The 13,567-nt window shown below is 42.0% G+C and overlaps 1 protein-coding gene across 2 annotated transcripts in view; it reads right to left on the bottom strand.

Moving 5' to 3' along the window:
* Positions 1-13,567, bottom strand: part of adarb2 (adenosine deaminase RNA specific B2 (inactive)) — a 470,621-nt gene that overhangs the window by 28,485 nt on the left and 428,569 nt on the right. For both annotated transcript variants that reach the window (XM_061922410.1, XM_061922411.1), the window contains exon 9: positions 952-1,133. In XM_061922410.1, the coding sequence (XP_061778394.1) occupies positions 952-1,133 (182 nt within the window). The remainder of the gene's footprint in view (positions 1-951; positions 1,134-13,567) is intronic.

Below are 13,567 nucleotides of genomic sequence, written 5' to 3'. Positions count from 1 at the left end.
ATGGGTGCTGGTTGGCGCCTTGCATGGCAGCTCCCTCCATCAGTGTGTGAATGTGTGTGTGAATGGGTAAATGTGGAAGTAGTGTCAAAGCGCTTTGAGTACCTTGAAGGTAGAAAAGCGCTATACAAGTACAACCCATTTATGTAGGTATATAACATGTAGGTACATAACATGTAGGTACATAACATGTAGGTACATAACGTGAAGAGACATACCATGTAGGTACATAACATGTAGGTACATAACGTGAAGAGACATACCATGTAGGTACATAACATGTAGGTACATAACTTGTAGGTACATAACGTGAAGAGACATACCATGTAGGTACATAACATGTAGGTACATAACATGTAGGTACATAACATGTAGGTACATAACATGTAGGTAGATAACATGCAGGTACATAACATGAAGACACATAGACTGCTTGGCTTGATGCCAAAAATTAGCGGAGTTAAAACCGCCCATCTAGCGTCAACTAATGTAAGTAAAATGGCTTAATTTGCTGCAATTTCTACAATTTGTGATTCATCTTTAACAAAAGTGTGTTTTACCTGCTACATGGCTTATTTAGTTTTGTTTTTAGTAATTACGAATAATTGTATTTTGTCTTAGAGCACGGACCAGGAGTGCCAACCATAAAAAATGTAAGATTATGTTAAGAAAGCTTTTGTATTACGTATTGAGTGCAACAGCAAAAGCCCAAAGTGTTTAATACCCTTTAATTTATATTTTAACCTTCTAAACTTGTTCTTTGAGTGCAATATGAACATCTGCTTATTGTATTGTAAAATTTTCTGTTGAAATAAAGCTAAACATGACTTTTTTCCATAGTTCCCTTTATTTGGAAAAGTATCATTATAGATTTTGGTACCGGTACCAAATTATTGGTATTGGGACAACCCTATGACACACCATCACCAACTTAGGGAAGTGCTATTTCTTTACCTTGCAGTAAAGTCTGCTCCAGCAGGTGAACAAGGTGTGTTTGCAGAGGCGTGAGGGCATCCCTGAGTCACGTCTCCTTCCTGTTGCTGTGTTTACAACCTCCAACTGTGCGTCGCCCAACGTCCAGTTGAGGCTCACACACGAGGCCTTCCCCGAATGTTGATACTCGGCACAGCTCAAGCCTGCAGGGGAAACATCAACAATAAGGAAATACAGGATTAGCTTGCTTTCACCTCTAAAACTCTTACCTTCAATCATCCATCCATCCATCCATCATCTTCCGCTTATCCGAGGTCGGGTCGCGGGGGCAACAGCCTAAGCAGGGAAACCCAGACTTCCCTCTCCCCAGCCACTTCGTCTAGCTCTTCCCGGGGGATCCCGAGGCGTTCCCAGGCCAGCCGGGAGACATAGTCTTCCCAACGTGTCCTGGGTCTTCCCCGTGGCCTCCTACCGGTTGGACGTGCCCTAAACACCTCCCTAGGGAGGCGTTCGGGTGGCATCCTGACCAGATGCCCGAACCACCTCATCTGGCTCCTCTCCATGTGAAGGAGCAGCGGCTTTACTTTGAGTTCCTCCCGGATGGCAGAGCTTCTCACCCTATCTCTAAGGGAGAGACCCGCCACCCAGCAGAGGAAACTCATTTGGGCCGCTTGTACCCGTGATCTTGTCCTTTCAATCATAACCCAACGCTCATGACCATAGGTGAGGATGGGAACGTAGATCGACCAGTAAATTGAGAGCTTTGCCTTCTGGCTCAGCTCCTTCTTCACCACAACAGATCAGTACAACGTCCGCATTACTGAAGACGCCGCACCGATCCGCCTGTCGATCTCACCATCCACTCTTCCCTCACTCGTGAACAAGACTCCTAGGTACTTGAACTCCTCCACTTGGGGCAGGGTCTCCTCCCCAACCCGGAGATGGCACTCCACCCTTTTCCAGGCGAGAACCATGGACTCGGACTTGGAGGTGCTGATTCTCATTCCGGTCGCTTCACACTCGGCTGCGAAACGATCCAGCGAGAGCTGAAGATCCCGGTCAGATGAAGCCATCAGGACCACATCATCTGCAAAAAGCAGAGACCTAATCCTGCAGCCACCAAACCGGAACCCCTCAACGCCTTGACTGCGCCTAGAAATTCTGTCCATAAAAGTTATGAACAGAATCGGTGACAAAGGACAGCCTTGGCGGAGTCCAACCCTCACTGGAAACGTGTCCGACTTACTGCCGGCAATGCGGACTATGTTCTGACACTGATCATACAGGGAGTGGACTATGTTCTGACACTGATCATACAGGGAACGGACCGCCACAATAAGACAGTCCGATACCCCATACTCTCTGAGCACTCCCCACAGGACTTCCCGAGGGACACGGTCGAATGCCTTCTCCAAGTCCACAAAGCACATGTAGACTGGTTGGGCAAACTCCCATGCACCCTCAAGAACCCTGCCGAGAGTATAGAGCTGGTCCACAGTTCCACCACCAGGACGAAAACCACACTGTTCCTCCTGAATCCGAGGTTCGACTATCCGACGTAGCCTCCTCTCCAGTACACCTGAATAAACCTTACCGGGAAGGCTGAGGAGTGTGATCCCACGATAGTTGGAACACACCCTCCGGTCCCCCTTCTTAAAGAGAGGAACCACCACCCCGGTCTGCCAATCCAGAGGTACCGCCCCCGATGTCCACGCGATGCTGCAAAGTCTTGTCAACTTTCAATCAATCACATTTTATTTACGTAGCCCTTAATCACAAATGGCACAAAAGGCATCGGCATCCTCTGATCTGAACCCACATCTGGGCGGGCAAGGAAAAACTAAAAGAAGAAACCTTGAAAAGTGACCCCGTAAGTAGGAATCCCCCTTCCAGGGTGACCGGCTGCAATGGAGTGAGTGGCTGCACTTGTTGATTTGTTGAATGAATATTGTTGAATTAATTGTTGATTTCATAGATAAAGTGGGAGATCAGTCCTTGGGGAAATGAACAGATAGTCATGGTGGCAGGGTAATACATCTTTCAGACTACGCAGACATGTCTATAGCTGTGGTCCTCCAGACTGCTACCTCTCCAGAAATGAACCATGGCCCCCTGGTATCCCCTCCAAGCAGGAGAGGGGGGGCACAGAGTAAACATGGCGGTTCAACCCGTCTAAACAAGGTGTCTATTTAAAAGCTAGAGTATATAAATGAGTTTTAAGGTGGTACCTGAGTGCTTCTACTGAGGTAGCAGCATCTCTAACTGTTGCTTGCTACGGAACTTTATGATGGCGCTGCATGATAGCGGTAGTAGCCGGGATCCCAGAGGGTAACAGGAAATGATGTGCAGGTAATAATGTTTCTGATTTTTAAACTAGGAGTTTTGCCACATTGCCGACTTCGATGGAAGCAAGAAACATTGATGTCCTTAGCATGGCATGACTTAAGTAACGTAGATACAATAAAACTAAACTATGCGCAATGATCCAGTAGAGCTAGCGGCAACAGCAGAGCCTGAATAGACTTGATAAGTAAACGAGAACAGGTGCGCTTGCAAACAAAGTAAAAGTGCTGCAAAAACAAGAAACAGGAAGTGAAAACTGAAAAATAGGAGTACTGGAGAGGAACTAAACAATGATTATAGAAAGAACCACATCAAAAACCAAAACAAGGCATGACCTGGTCGACAGGTGATGACACTGCAGCCTGATAGGAAAACACTCTGGAGCTGTGGGGGTCACTAATCCCACAGTCTTTTTGGAGACGGAACCGTTAAGTATTTTGTACGGAAGTAACAAAATCTTCAAATCGTACCGGCAGTCAGTGGGCATCCTGGTCAAGCTTTCTTGTTCGAGCAGCCGCATAATATACCAACTGCAATATTTTAATGGCTAGCATTGGGGAGACCCAAAAAAACAATACAGGAGACGTAACAAAGACATAAACAATGATCTCAGCGTCGGTGATGGACAAAATGGGACCACAACCAGCGAAATTACGGAGATGAAAGATGTTTTAGGAACATTTTTAACATGCAGCTCAAACTACAATTGGGTCAAAAGATGTATTTTGGACCGTCTCTTTTCTGCTTTTCCCACCTCTCCTGCGTGGAAAGGTTATCAGGTGACCACAGATGAGGCGCGAGCGGGGTGGACCACTCATCTGTGCATCCATTGGGGACATCTCTGCGCTGCTGACTTGTCTCTACTCAAGATGATCTCCTACTGATCCCACTATGGACTGGACTCTCACACTGTTATGTTAGATCCACTATGGACTGGACTCTCACACTATTATGTTAGATCCACTATGGACTGGACTCTCACACTATTATGTTAGATCCACTATGGACTGGACTCTCACTATTATGTTAGATCCACTATGGACTGGACTCTCACTATTATGTTAGATCCACTATGGACTGGACTCTCACACTATTAACTAGATACACTATGGACTGGACTCTCACACTATTATGTTAGATCCACTATGGACTGGACTCTCACACTATTATGTTAGATCCACTATGGACTGGACTCTCACTATTATGTTAGATCCACTATGGACTGGACTCTCACACTGTTATGTTAGATCCACTATGGACTGGACTCTCACACTATTAACTAGATACACTATGGACTGGACTCTCACACTATTATGTTAGATCCACTATGGACTGGACTCTCACACTATTATGTTAAATCCACTATGGACTGGACTCTCACACTATTAACTAGATACACTATGGACTGGACTCTCACACTATTATGTTAGATCCACTATGGACTGGACTCTCACACTATTAACTAGATACACTATGGACTGGACTCTCACACTATTATGTTAGATCCACTATGGACTGGACTCTCACACTATTAACTAGATACACTATGGACTGGACTCTCACACTATTAACTAGATGCACTATGGACTGGACTCTCACACTATTAACTAGATCCACTATGGACTGGACTCTCACACTATTAACTAGATGCACTATGGACTGGACTCTCACACTATTAACTAGATCCACTATGGACTGGACTCTCACACTATTAACTAGATCCACTATGGACTGGACTCTCACACTATTATGTTAAATCCACTATGGACTGGACTCTCACACTATTAACTAGATACACTATGGACTGGACTCTCACACTATTATGTTAGATCCACTATGGACTGGACTCTCACACTATTAACTAGATACACTATGGACTGGACTCTCACACTATTATGTTAGATCCACTATGGACTGGACTCTCACACTATTAACTAGATACACTATGGACTGGACTCTCACACTATTAACTAGATGCACTATGGACTGGACTCTCACACTATTAACTAGATCCACTATGGACTGGACTCTCACACTATTAACTAGATGCACTATGGACTGGACTCTCACACTATTAACTAGATCCACTATGGACTGGACTCTCACACTATTAACTAGATGCACTATGGACTGGACTCTCACACTGTTAACTAGATCCACTATGGACTGGACTCTCACACTATTAACTAGATGCACTATGGACTGGACTCTCACACTATTAACTAGATGCACTATGGACTGGACTCTCACACTGTTAACTAGATCCACTATGGACTGGACTCTCACACTATTAACTAGATGCACTATGGACTGGACTCTCACACTGTTAACTAGATCCACTATGGACTGGACTCTCACACTATTAACTAGATGCACTATGGACTGGACTCTCACACTATTAACTAGATGCACTATGGACTGGACTCTCACACTATTAACTAGATGCACTATGGACTGGACTCTCACACTATTAACTAGATGCACTATGGACTGGACTCTCACACTATTAACTAGATGCACTATGGACTGGACTCTCACACTATTAACTAGATGCACTATGGACTGGACTCTCACACTATTAACTAGATGCACTATGGACTGGACTCTCACACTATTAACTAGATGCACTATGGACTGGACTCTCACACTATTAACTAGATGCACTATGGACTGGACTCTCACACTATTAACTAGATGCACTATGGACTGGACTCTCACACTATTAACTAGATGCACTATGGACTGGACTCTCACACTATTAACTAGATGCACTATGGACTGGACTCTCACAATGTTAACTATATCCACTCCACATCCATTGCACCGGTCACCCAGTGGCTTTTTCTTTATTAAGAACAACGAGCAAGAACTGTAGCATACTTGTCTGGTGTTTTTGAAGACTGCACTCTTATTTGGAAGCGACTTACTTCTGTCGCTCAATGTTTGCGACAAACAGCAAGAGCTCCAGCGAGCCTGACGTCCATCCTGGTTGCTGATCCAACTGAACGTTTTGTAGATCCCTGTCCACGGGTATACCTCAAGACTAGGTTTACTGCAGGCCAAAGTTTTGTTTAGTTTTGAAAGTAAAACGTGAACTTCATCAGACTCTTTTATAAACAGGCACAGACCCCCTTGTGGCTTTGACGTCACTCGCATGCAAGTTTGATAAAGTGAAAACAGGAAGTTGGGTTCGGATTCTTTAAAGGAACACTACAAGAGAAAATATGGACGCCACCTATCAGCGTGTTAGTGGGTTTGTGTCGTTGTGGTTGTTGTTTGGAAGTGGTCAGAAGATGGAAAAGAAATGCAGGAGGACGAAGAAGAGACTTGCAAAAAAAGGAAGTGATGGTGCTGCGCACAGGAATGTGTTAGCTCCACCAAAGACGACACAGGAGTCGCAAACGGGCCACATTGTTGTTTCGAGTGCAGTCACAGATTCCAAACTGACTGCTTTCCATACAAGGACAAGTCAGGGACCCAAAGCTCAGACGAGAGAAGTGGTGAAGGCAAACAGGAAGTAGAGACAAAAATAAGAGCACTGCGCAGGATATAATACGGAAACAAAACTTCATCTCGTTCCATTGCGGCTGTTCGCTCTTTTATTCCGAATCCATTTTTTCGTAAGAGTATTTTTTTAGATGTGCCAGAGCTGTTGAAAATGCAACAGGCCTGTGAGTGGAAGTTGGACACCGCTGCTGTGGGTAGAAAACATCGTTGTCATGACTATTCCATTGAGGGCTGATGCTCCACATATTTAGTGACGCCCCACAAAGATGATTCAATGACTTCAATCGCACAACATATGCCACGGCTGTGTAAAAACAGAAGGAAAAGGCCTGAAAGCGCTGACCTCCTATCTCCAAGGCTAATGGGCGGGGATAAAAGTTAACAGCTGTAAATGTGTAATCTGCTCCAAAGTGTATGGAGGTGTATATCAACTTGAATACCTGCCCAGAGACGGAGGAGGGAGGTGAAAGAGAGTCTTTTTCCTCCACTCTTATTAAGATGATAAGCAAGTGTGTGCTGGAAACATCACATCCCATAGACACTGGGCTCAAGGTCTCCATCCCCATCATTTCTCTACTAATTAGTCTCAGCGGTAAAGCAAACAATGCCACCAGCTAAGAAATGATGTTGACAGAAAGTGAAGGTGAGAGGATGTAGGATTGCAAAGAACAGGGATAAATTACAACAATTATGCTCGCTAGAAGTGTACAATAAGTAAACATTTAGTATGCATATCTTCTTGACTGGCACAGAAAACAATAAGAAATTGCATGAGGCCATACCATTGAATCTGTACCACTTGCTTGTTGGAATTGACTTTTGAATGACATTTAAAGTCCTACTGAAAGCCACTACTAGCCACCACGCAGTCTGATAGTTTATACATCAATGATGAAATATTAACATTGCAACACATGACAATACGGCCGCTTTAGTTTACTAAATTGCTATTTTAAATTTCCCGCAAAGTTTCCTGTTGAAAACGTCGCGGAATGATGACGCTTATGTTGACGTGTGCTTGTGACGTTATTGGTTGGAGCCGACATTTCAGCCCAGCACCACTTACGGCTAAAAGTCGTCTCTTTTCATCGCATAATTACACAGTATTTTGGACATCTGTGTTGCTGAATCTTTTGCAATTTGTTTAATTAATAATGGAGACGTCATATAAGAATGCTGTTGGTGGAAAGCGGTGGATTTCAGCTGCCTTTAGCAACCCTAACCCTAAGCCGGTGTTTCTTTGTTTGTTGTGAAGCTTTAACACACAGCGGTCAAGCCAACATGTTTCTCTACATAAAACCAGCAAGTTTTTGGATGGGAAAATTGTGATATTAAGTCAGCTCTTTAAGGAGACTTCCGTGGATTATGCGACCTCCTCTGCAGCTCAAAAAGGCAGCTGTGATCTTGGCTCCTCGGCTTCTCTCAGAGACACTGGCGTTCACCCCAGCCATCTGACTTTCAGGTATGACTGTATAATCTCACTAAAACACCATTAAAACAATAAGCAGATAAGACATTTTCCAGAATTATCCTAGTAAATGTGTCTAATTACATCTGAAACACTTCACTCTAACTTTACTAATCCACGAATCTTTCATCCTCGCTCAAATTAATGGGAAAATCATCGCTTTCTCGGTCCGAATAGCTCTTGCTGCTGGAGGCTATGATTATAAACAATGTTCAGATGTGAGGAGCCCTACAACCCGTGATGTCACGCGCACATCGTCTGCTACTTCCGCTACAGGCAAGGCTTTTTTATTAGCGACCAAAAGTTGCGAACTTTATTGTGGATGTTCCCTTCTAAATCCTTTCAGCAAAAATATGGCAATATCGCAAAATGATGAAGTATGACACATAGAATGGACCTGCTATCCCGTTTAAATAAGAACATCTCATTTCAGTAGGCCTTTAAATTAATATCGGTTTTCTACACAAGAGGCTGATGTATTTAAGGTTTGCATGTTTTAAAACACCCATGCAAAGCTGATCTACAAAGCTCTGATAGCATCTGTCTGATAAACCTCTTAAGCATGTGTGTGTAACATACACATACACACACATTATATATATATATATATATATATATATATATATATATATATATATATATATATATATATATATATATATATATATAATCAGTGGCGGCCATGTATTTCCCACCTAGGCCTTCAGTGGTGTCCGACTTTAATGATTACCTCTCAAAATAGCATAATTTATAGATAGATAGATAGATAGGCTATGCCCCCTCCTCCCCAGCGGACGATGGCGTGGAACACCGCAGAGGCCACCACAGTGGATATGTTGCTTTTACTTTTTATTCATAGCTGTATGTAGAAGTGTCTGGTTGTATCTGCTGCGTTAACGTCTTTAATGCCCTCTGTGTTCTTTGATGTTTGATGTTTCCCTCTTACACACATGGAAGAGGGATGTGTTCTATGGCTATGAGTTGTTGTTTTTTTTTTTCCCTTGGCCTCGGTCTGCACCCCCTCTCCAGGGCCCAGGCTAAGACTGATTTGTATTGTATTTTATTTTTATTTTAATCTTCTATTTTTTTCTCCCATTCCACCACCCTTCTTTACCTGTATCTCATTTTTTTTGTAAGGGGCGCTGGTAGCCGGCAGACCCGTCAGCGATCCTGTTCTGTCTCCCTGTAATGTTTGTCTGATCTTGAATGGGATTGTGCTGAAAATTGTAATTTTCCTGAAGGAACTCTCCCGACGGAATAAATAAAGTACTATCTAATCTAATCTAATCTAATCTAAGATAGATAGATAGATAGATAGATAGATAGATAGATAGAAATATAGATAGTACTTTATTGATTCCTTCAGGAGATTTCCCTCAGGAAAATTATTTATGTCACCACATGACCTTTGCTCGAGAAATACAATACAGGAACACATATACACCCTATTGGGCATTGAATCACCTCAACAGTGTACAAAACCGGTTATTTTCTGGAGCATTTAAAAATCAATAAACCCGCATCAGAAATTAAAACATATCTTATGGGGTACTGTCAAAATTAAAATTGCAAAAGACATATTAAATGTGAAAAAATAAGGAAATACAATATCTGAACTCACAATCTGTAGAACCCATTCCAGTTCCAGGGTTGGCTGACATGGTCTCACAAGATGTAGTTTCTCTTTAAATATGCTTCTTGAAAATGGCCTTGCAAATATATGTGTTGTCTTGTGTAAACATAACATGCAAATATATGTGTTGTCTTGTCTAAACATAACATGCAAATATATGTGTTGTCTTGTCTAAACATAACATGCAAATATATGTGTTGTCTTGTCTAAACATAACATGCAAATATATGTGTTGTCTTGTCTAAACATAACATGCAAATATATGTGTTGTCTTGTGTAAACATAACATGCAAATATATGTGTTGTCTTGTGTAAACATAACATGCAAATATATGTGTTGTCTTGTCTAAACATAACATGCAAATATATGTGTTGTCTTGTCTAAACATAACATGCAAATATATGTGTTGTCTTGTCTAAACATAACATGCAAATATATGTGTTGTCTTGTGTAAACATAACATGCAAATATATGTGTTGTCTTGTGTAAACATAAAAGATGCAGACGAGGTGTGTTGGCGGACTTCCTAAAGTTTACTCCTCAAGGTGCTCATGGATAACATGCAGCTGCCGGCGTGGCTAAAGGGTGCTACTGTCCATGCTCTTCGTTACTGTGGCATGCTGGGTAGTGGAGTTCTTTTGTTACCAAGCTCATAACTGTACAATATATATCAGCCTTAGGCCATCTCGAAGGCCTTACTGACAACAACTCGTGATCTGATTGGATACTGCAACTGTCTGTCAAATGCATGTACCCGCCCACTTACACATTGTAGATTCTGAAGGCAGATTTGGTCCAGCATGGCAACATAATATAGCTGAATTTTGATTGGATAAAAACTCTATAACCTAAAAACAACAACGCTGGAAGGAACATAATATGACATGAAGACAATATGAATACTTTTTCATATTTAGGGAAAGTAAATAAAAAATTACTTTTACCTTTAAAAATGATCATGATTTCTGGTTATGTTGGACCAGCAGAGAAGGTCTTGCTGGCCCTGACGGCACACCACTGGTATATATATATATATATATATATATATATATATATATATCTCCATCCATCCATCCATTTCTACCGCTTATTCCCTTGTGGGGTCGCGGGGGGCGCTGGCGCATCGGGCGGAAGGCGGGGTACACCCTGGACAAGTCACCACCTCATCACAGGGCCAACACAGATAGATATATATATATATATATATATATATATATATATATATATATATATATATATATATATATATATATATATATATATATATATATGATAAACGCTCTGGAGAGTGTTTTTTCTGGCTATGCTAGTATCATGCAACATTAAAGGTACTTTTGTCAAGAACTTGTCACGTGATTGCTCATCTTTTGCTGTTTAGTACAAGAGAACAATGCATGCCAACACACCAGTGAGCCATCATATTCCTTTTGGAACAATCCTCACAGCGTCTTATTACCAGTCTGCTATCTTTTATGCCAGTTTGAAGAATAAAGGCACTGGATCCATCCTGCCTTTTCCAGCACCATTCATGGCTCATTGGATCTTTTCAATGGACTGGACTTCTCTCTCTCTGTAATTGCCAATTTCATTTTTTCCCATGATTAAAGACCTGATCGTTTGACAGACATGAATGAAGCAGAATTAAGGTGTTTGCTGTTGAGACGTGTGGCGGTAAAACACAAACATGGAGACCACAGCTGCTGTTGGGGATGTGCACAAGCATTGTGTTTGCACACATTTCAACACAACTGCATAATCTCAGTGTATATTGTATGATACAACTGGCTTGTAGGAGATTTACATCACTGATATACAACGGATCAACTGTGTAGAACAGTGGTCCCCAACCACCGATTGAATAAAAAAATTAATACAAATTTTTTCTGCGGCCCGGTACCGGGCCGTGGCCCGATTGGTTCCGGGCCGCAGAAGAATTTTTTATTCATTTTTATAAAAAAAATAATAATAATAATAATAATTATTTTTTATTTTTGTTAAATCAACATAAAACCGCAATATACACTTACAATAAGTGCACCAACCACAAAAACCTCCCTTTTTCATGACAAAAACCTCCCTTTTTCATGACAAAGAAGAAAAAAAAAAGGAAAAAATAAGGACCCAAAAGGGAATAAGCGATGGAAAATGGATGGACGGATGGAAAATGAAAATGGAATGAATTTTGTTACCTAAATCCAGTGTCCAAAAACTCAAAGGAGCCTCCATGGATGTCTGTTGACCTGGAGCATTTTATATCACCAACCTGATGTCTTTTTAGAATGAATGGTTTACGGCTTCACGGTGGCAGAGGGGTTAGTGCGTCTGCCTCACAATACGAAAGTCCTGAGTAGTCAGGGTTCAATCCCGGGCTCGGGATCTTTCTGTGTGGAGTTTGCATGTTCTCCCCGTGAATGCGTGGGTTCTACTCCGGCTTCCTCCCACCTCCAAAGACATGCACCTTGGGATAGGCCCCTCCCACCTGCACCTGGGGATAGGCCCCTCCCACCTGCACCTGGGGATAGGTTGATTGGCAACACTAAATGGTCCCTAGTGTGTGAATGTTGTCTGTCTATCTGTGTTGAGGTGGCGACTTGTCCAGGGTGTACGCCGCCTTCCGCCCCATTGTAGCTGAGATAGGCGCCAGCGCCCCCCGCGACCACAAAAGGGAATAAGCGGTAGAAAATGGATGGATGAATTGTTTACATTTGTGATGTTGTCTTCCTAAACAAATATAAATACATGAATGAAGTACAGAACCAAGCCAAAACCCAAATATCTCTAATACAAAAAACCTCCGTAGTTGCTACTTTAATGCATTTTTGTTTCAGTGCACAAACTTGGAAATACATCAGCAAATCATACACAATGATTGTGTGAGTAGGGTAAACTATTTCTCCTGATAAAACGTACTAACATTTTTATCCGAAGCATCTCGGTCATAAGCAATCTTTGTTGTTATCTGTGACATTCATGGGAAAATATGCCCTACATTCTATGGCTCAGTGCATGGCCTAGATTATTACTGATACACTTCTTACAAGCTTTCTGTTATTCAGCTGCTTGTGCATGTGGTTCAGGGGCACCGAAAGGGGGGGGGTAAAGGAGACGGATTCTAGGGGCCCATGATGGAGGGGGGCCCAGAGAGGCCCCTAATGATGATGAAATTATAATACAGAGGGGGTCCTGTAAAGATACAGGGGCCCTGTAAAGATTATTTTCATGGGGCCCAAAATCCCTAGCGGCGCCCCTGATGTGGTTGATTAAGTCTAAAGTTGACATGTTTATTTATTTAAATACATGACCATAAACCACACAAGGTAAATAGTTACTACTAGCGCTGCGAATCTGTGGGTGTCCAACGATTCGATTCAATATCGATTCTTGGGTTGCGATTCGATTATATATCGATTTGTTCGATTCAACACGATTCTCGATTCAAAAACAATATTTTTCCGATTGAAAAGGATTGTGTATTCATTCAATACATAGATTTCAGCAGGATCTACCCCAGTCTGCTCACATGCTAGCAGAGTAGTAGATTGTTTTTAAAAGCTTTTATAATTATAAAGTACAATGTTTTATCAACTGATTGGAATAATGTAAATTTATTTGAACTATTTAACCAACCAAAAATATGACTTATTTTATCTTTGTGAAAACATTGGACACAGTGTGTTGTCCAGCT

The sequence above is a fragment of the Nerophis ophidion genome, linkage group LG15 (assembly GCF_033978795.1).
Source record: "Nerophis ophidion isolate RoL-2023_Sa linkage group LG15, RoL_Noph_v1.0, whole genome shotgun sequence".
In the NCBI taxonomy this organism is placed as follows: domain Eukaryota; kingdom Metazoa; phylum Chordata; class Actinopteri; order Syngnathiformes; family Syngnathidae; genus Nerophis; species Nerophis ophidion.
The sequence above is the reverse complement of the archived record's forward strand: the minus strand, read 5'-3'. Positions and strand labels throughout refer to the sequence as shown.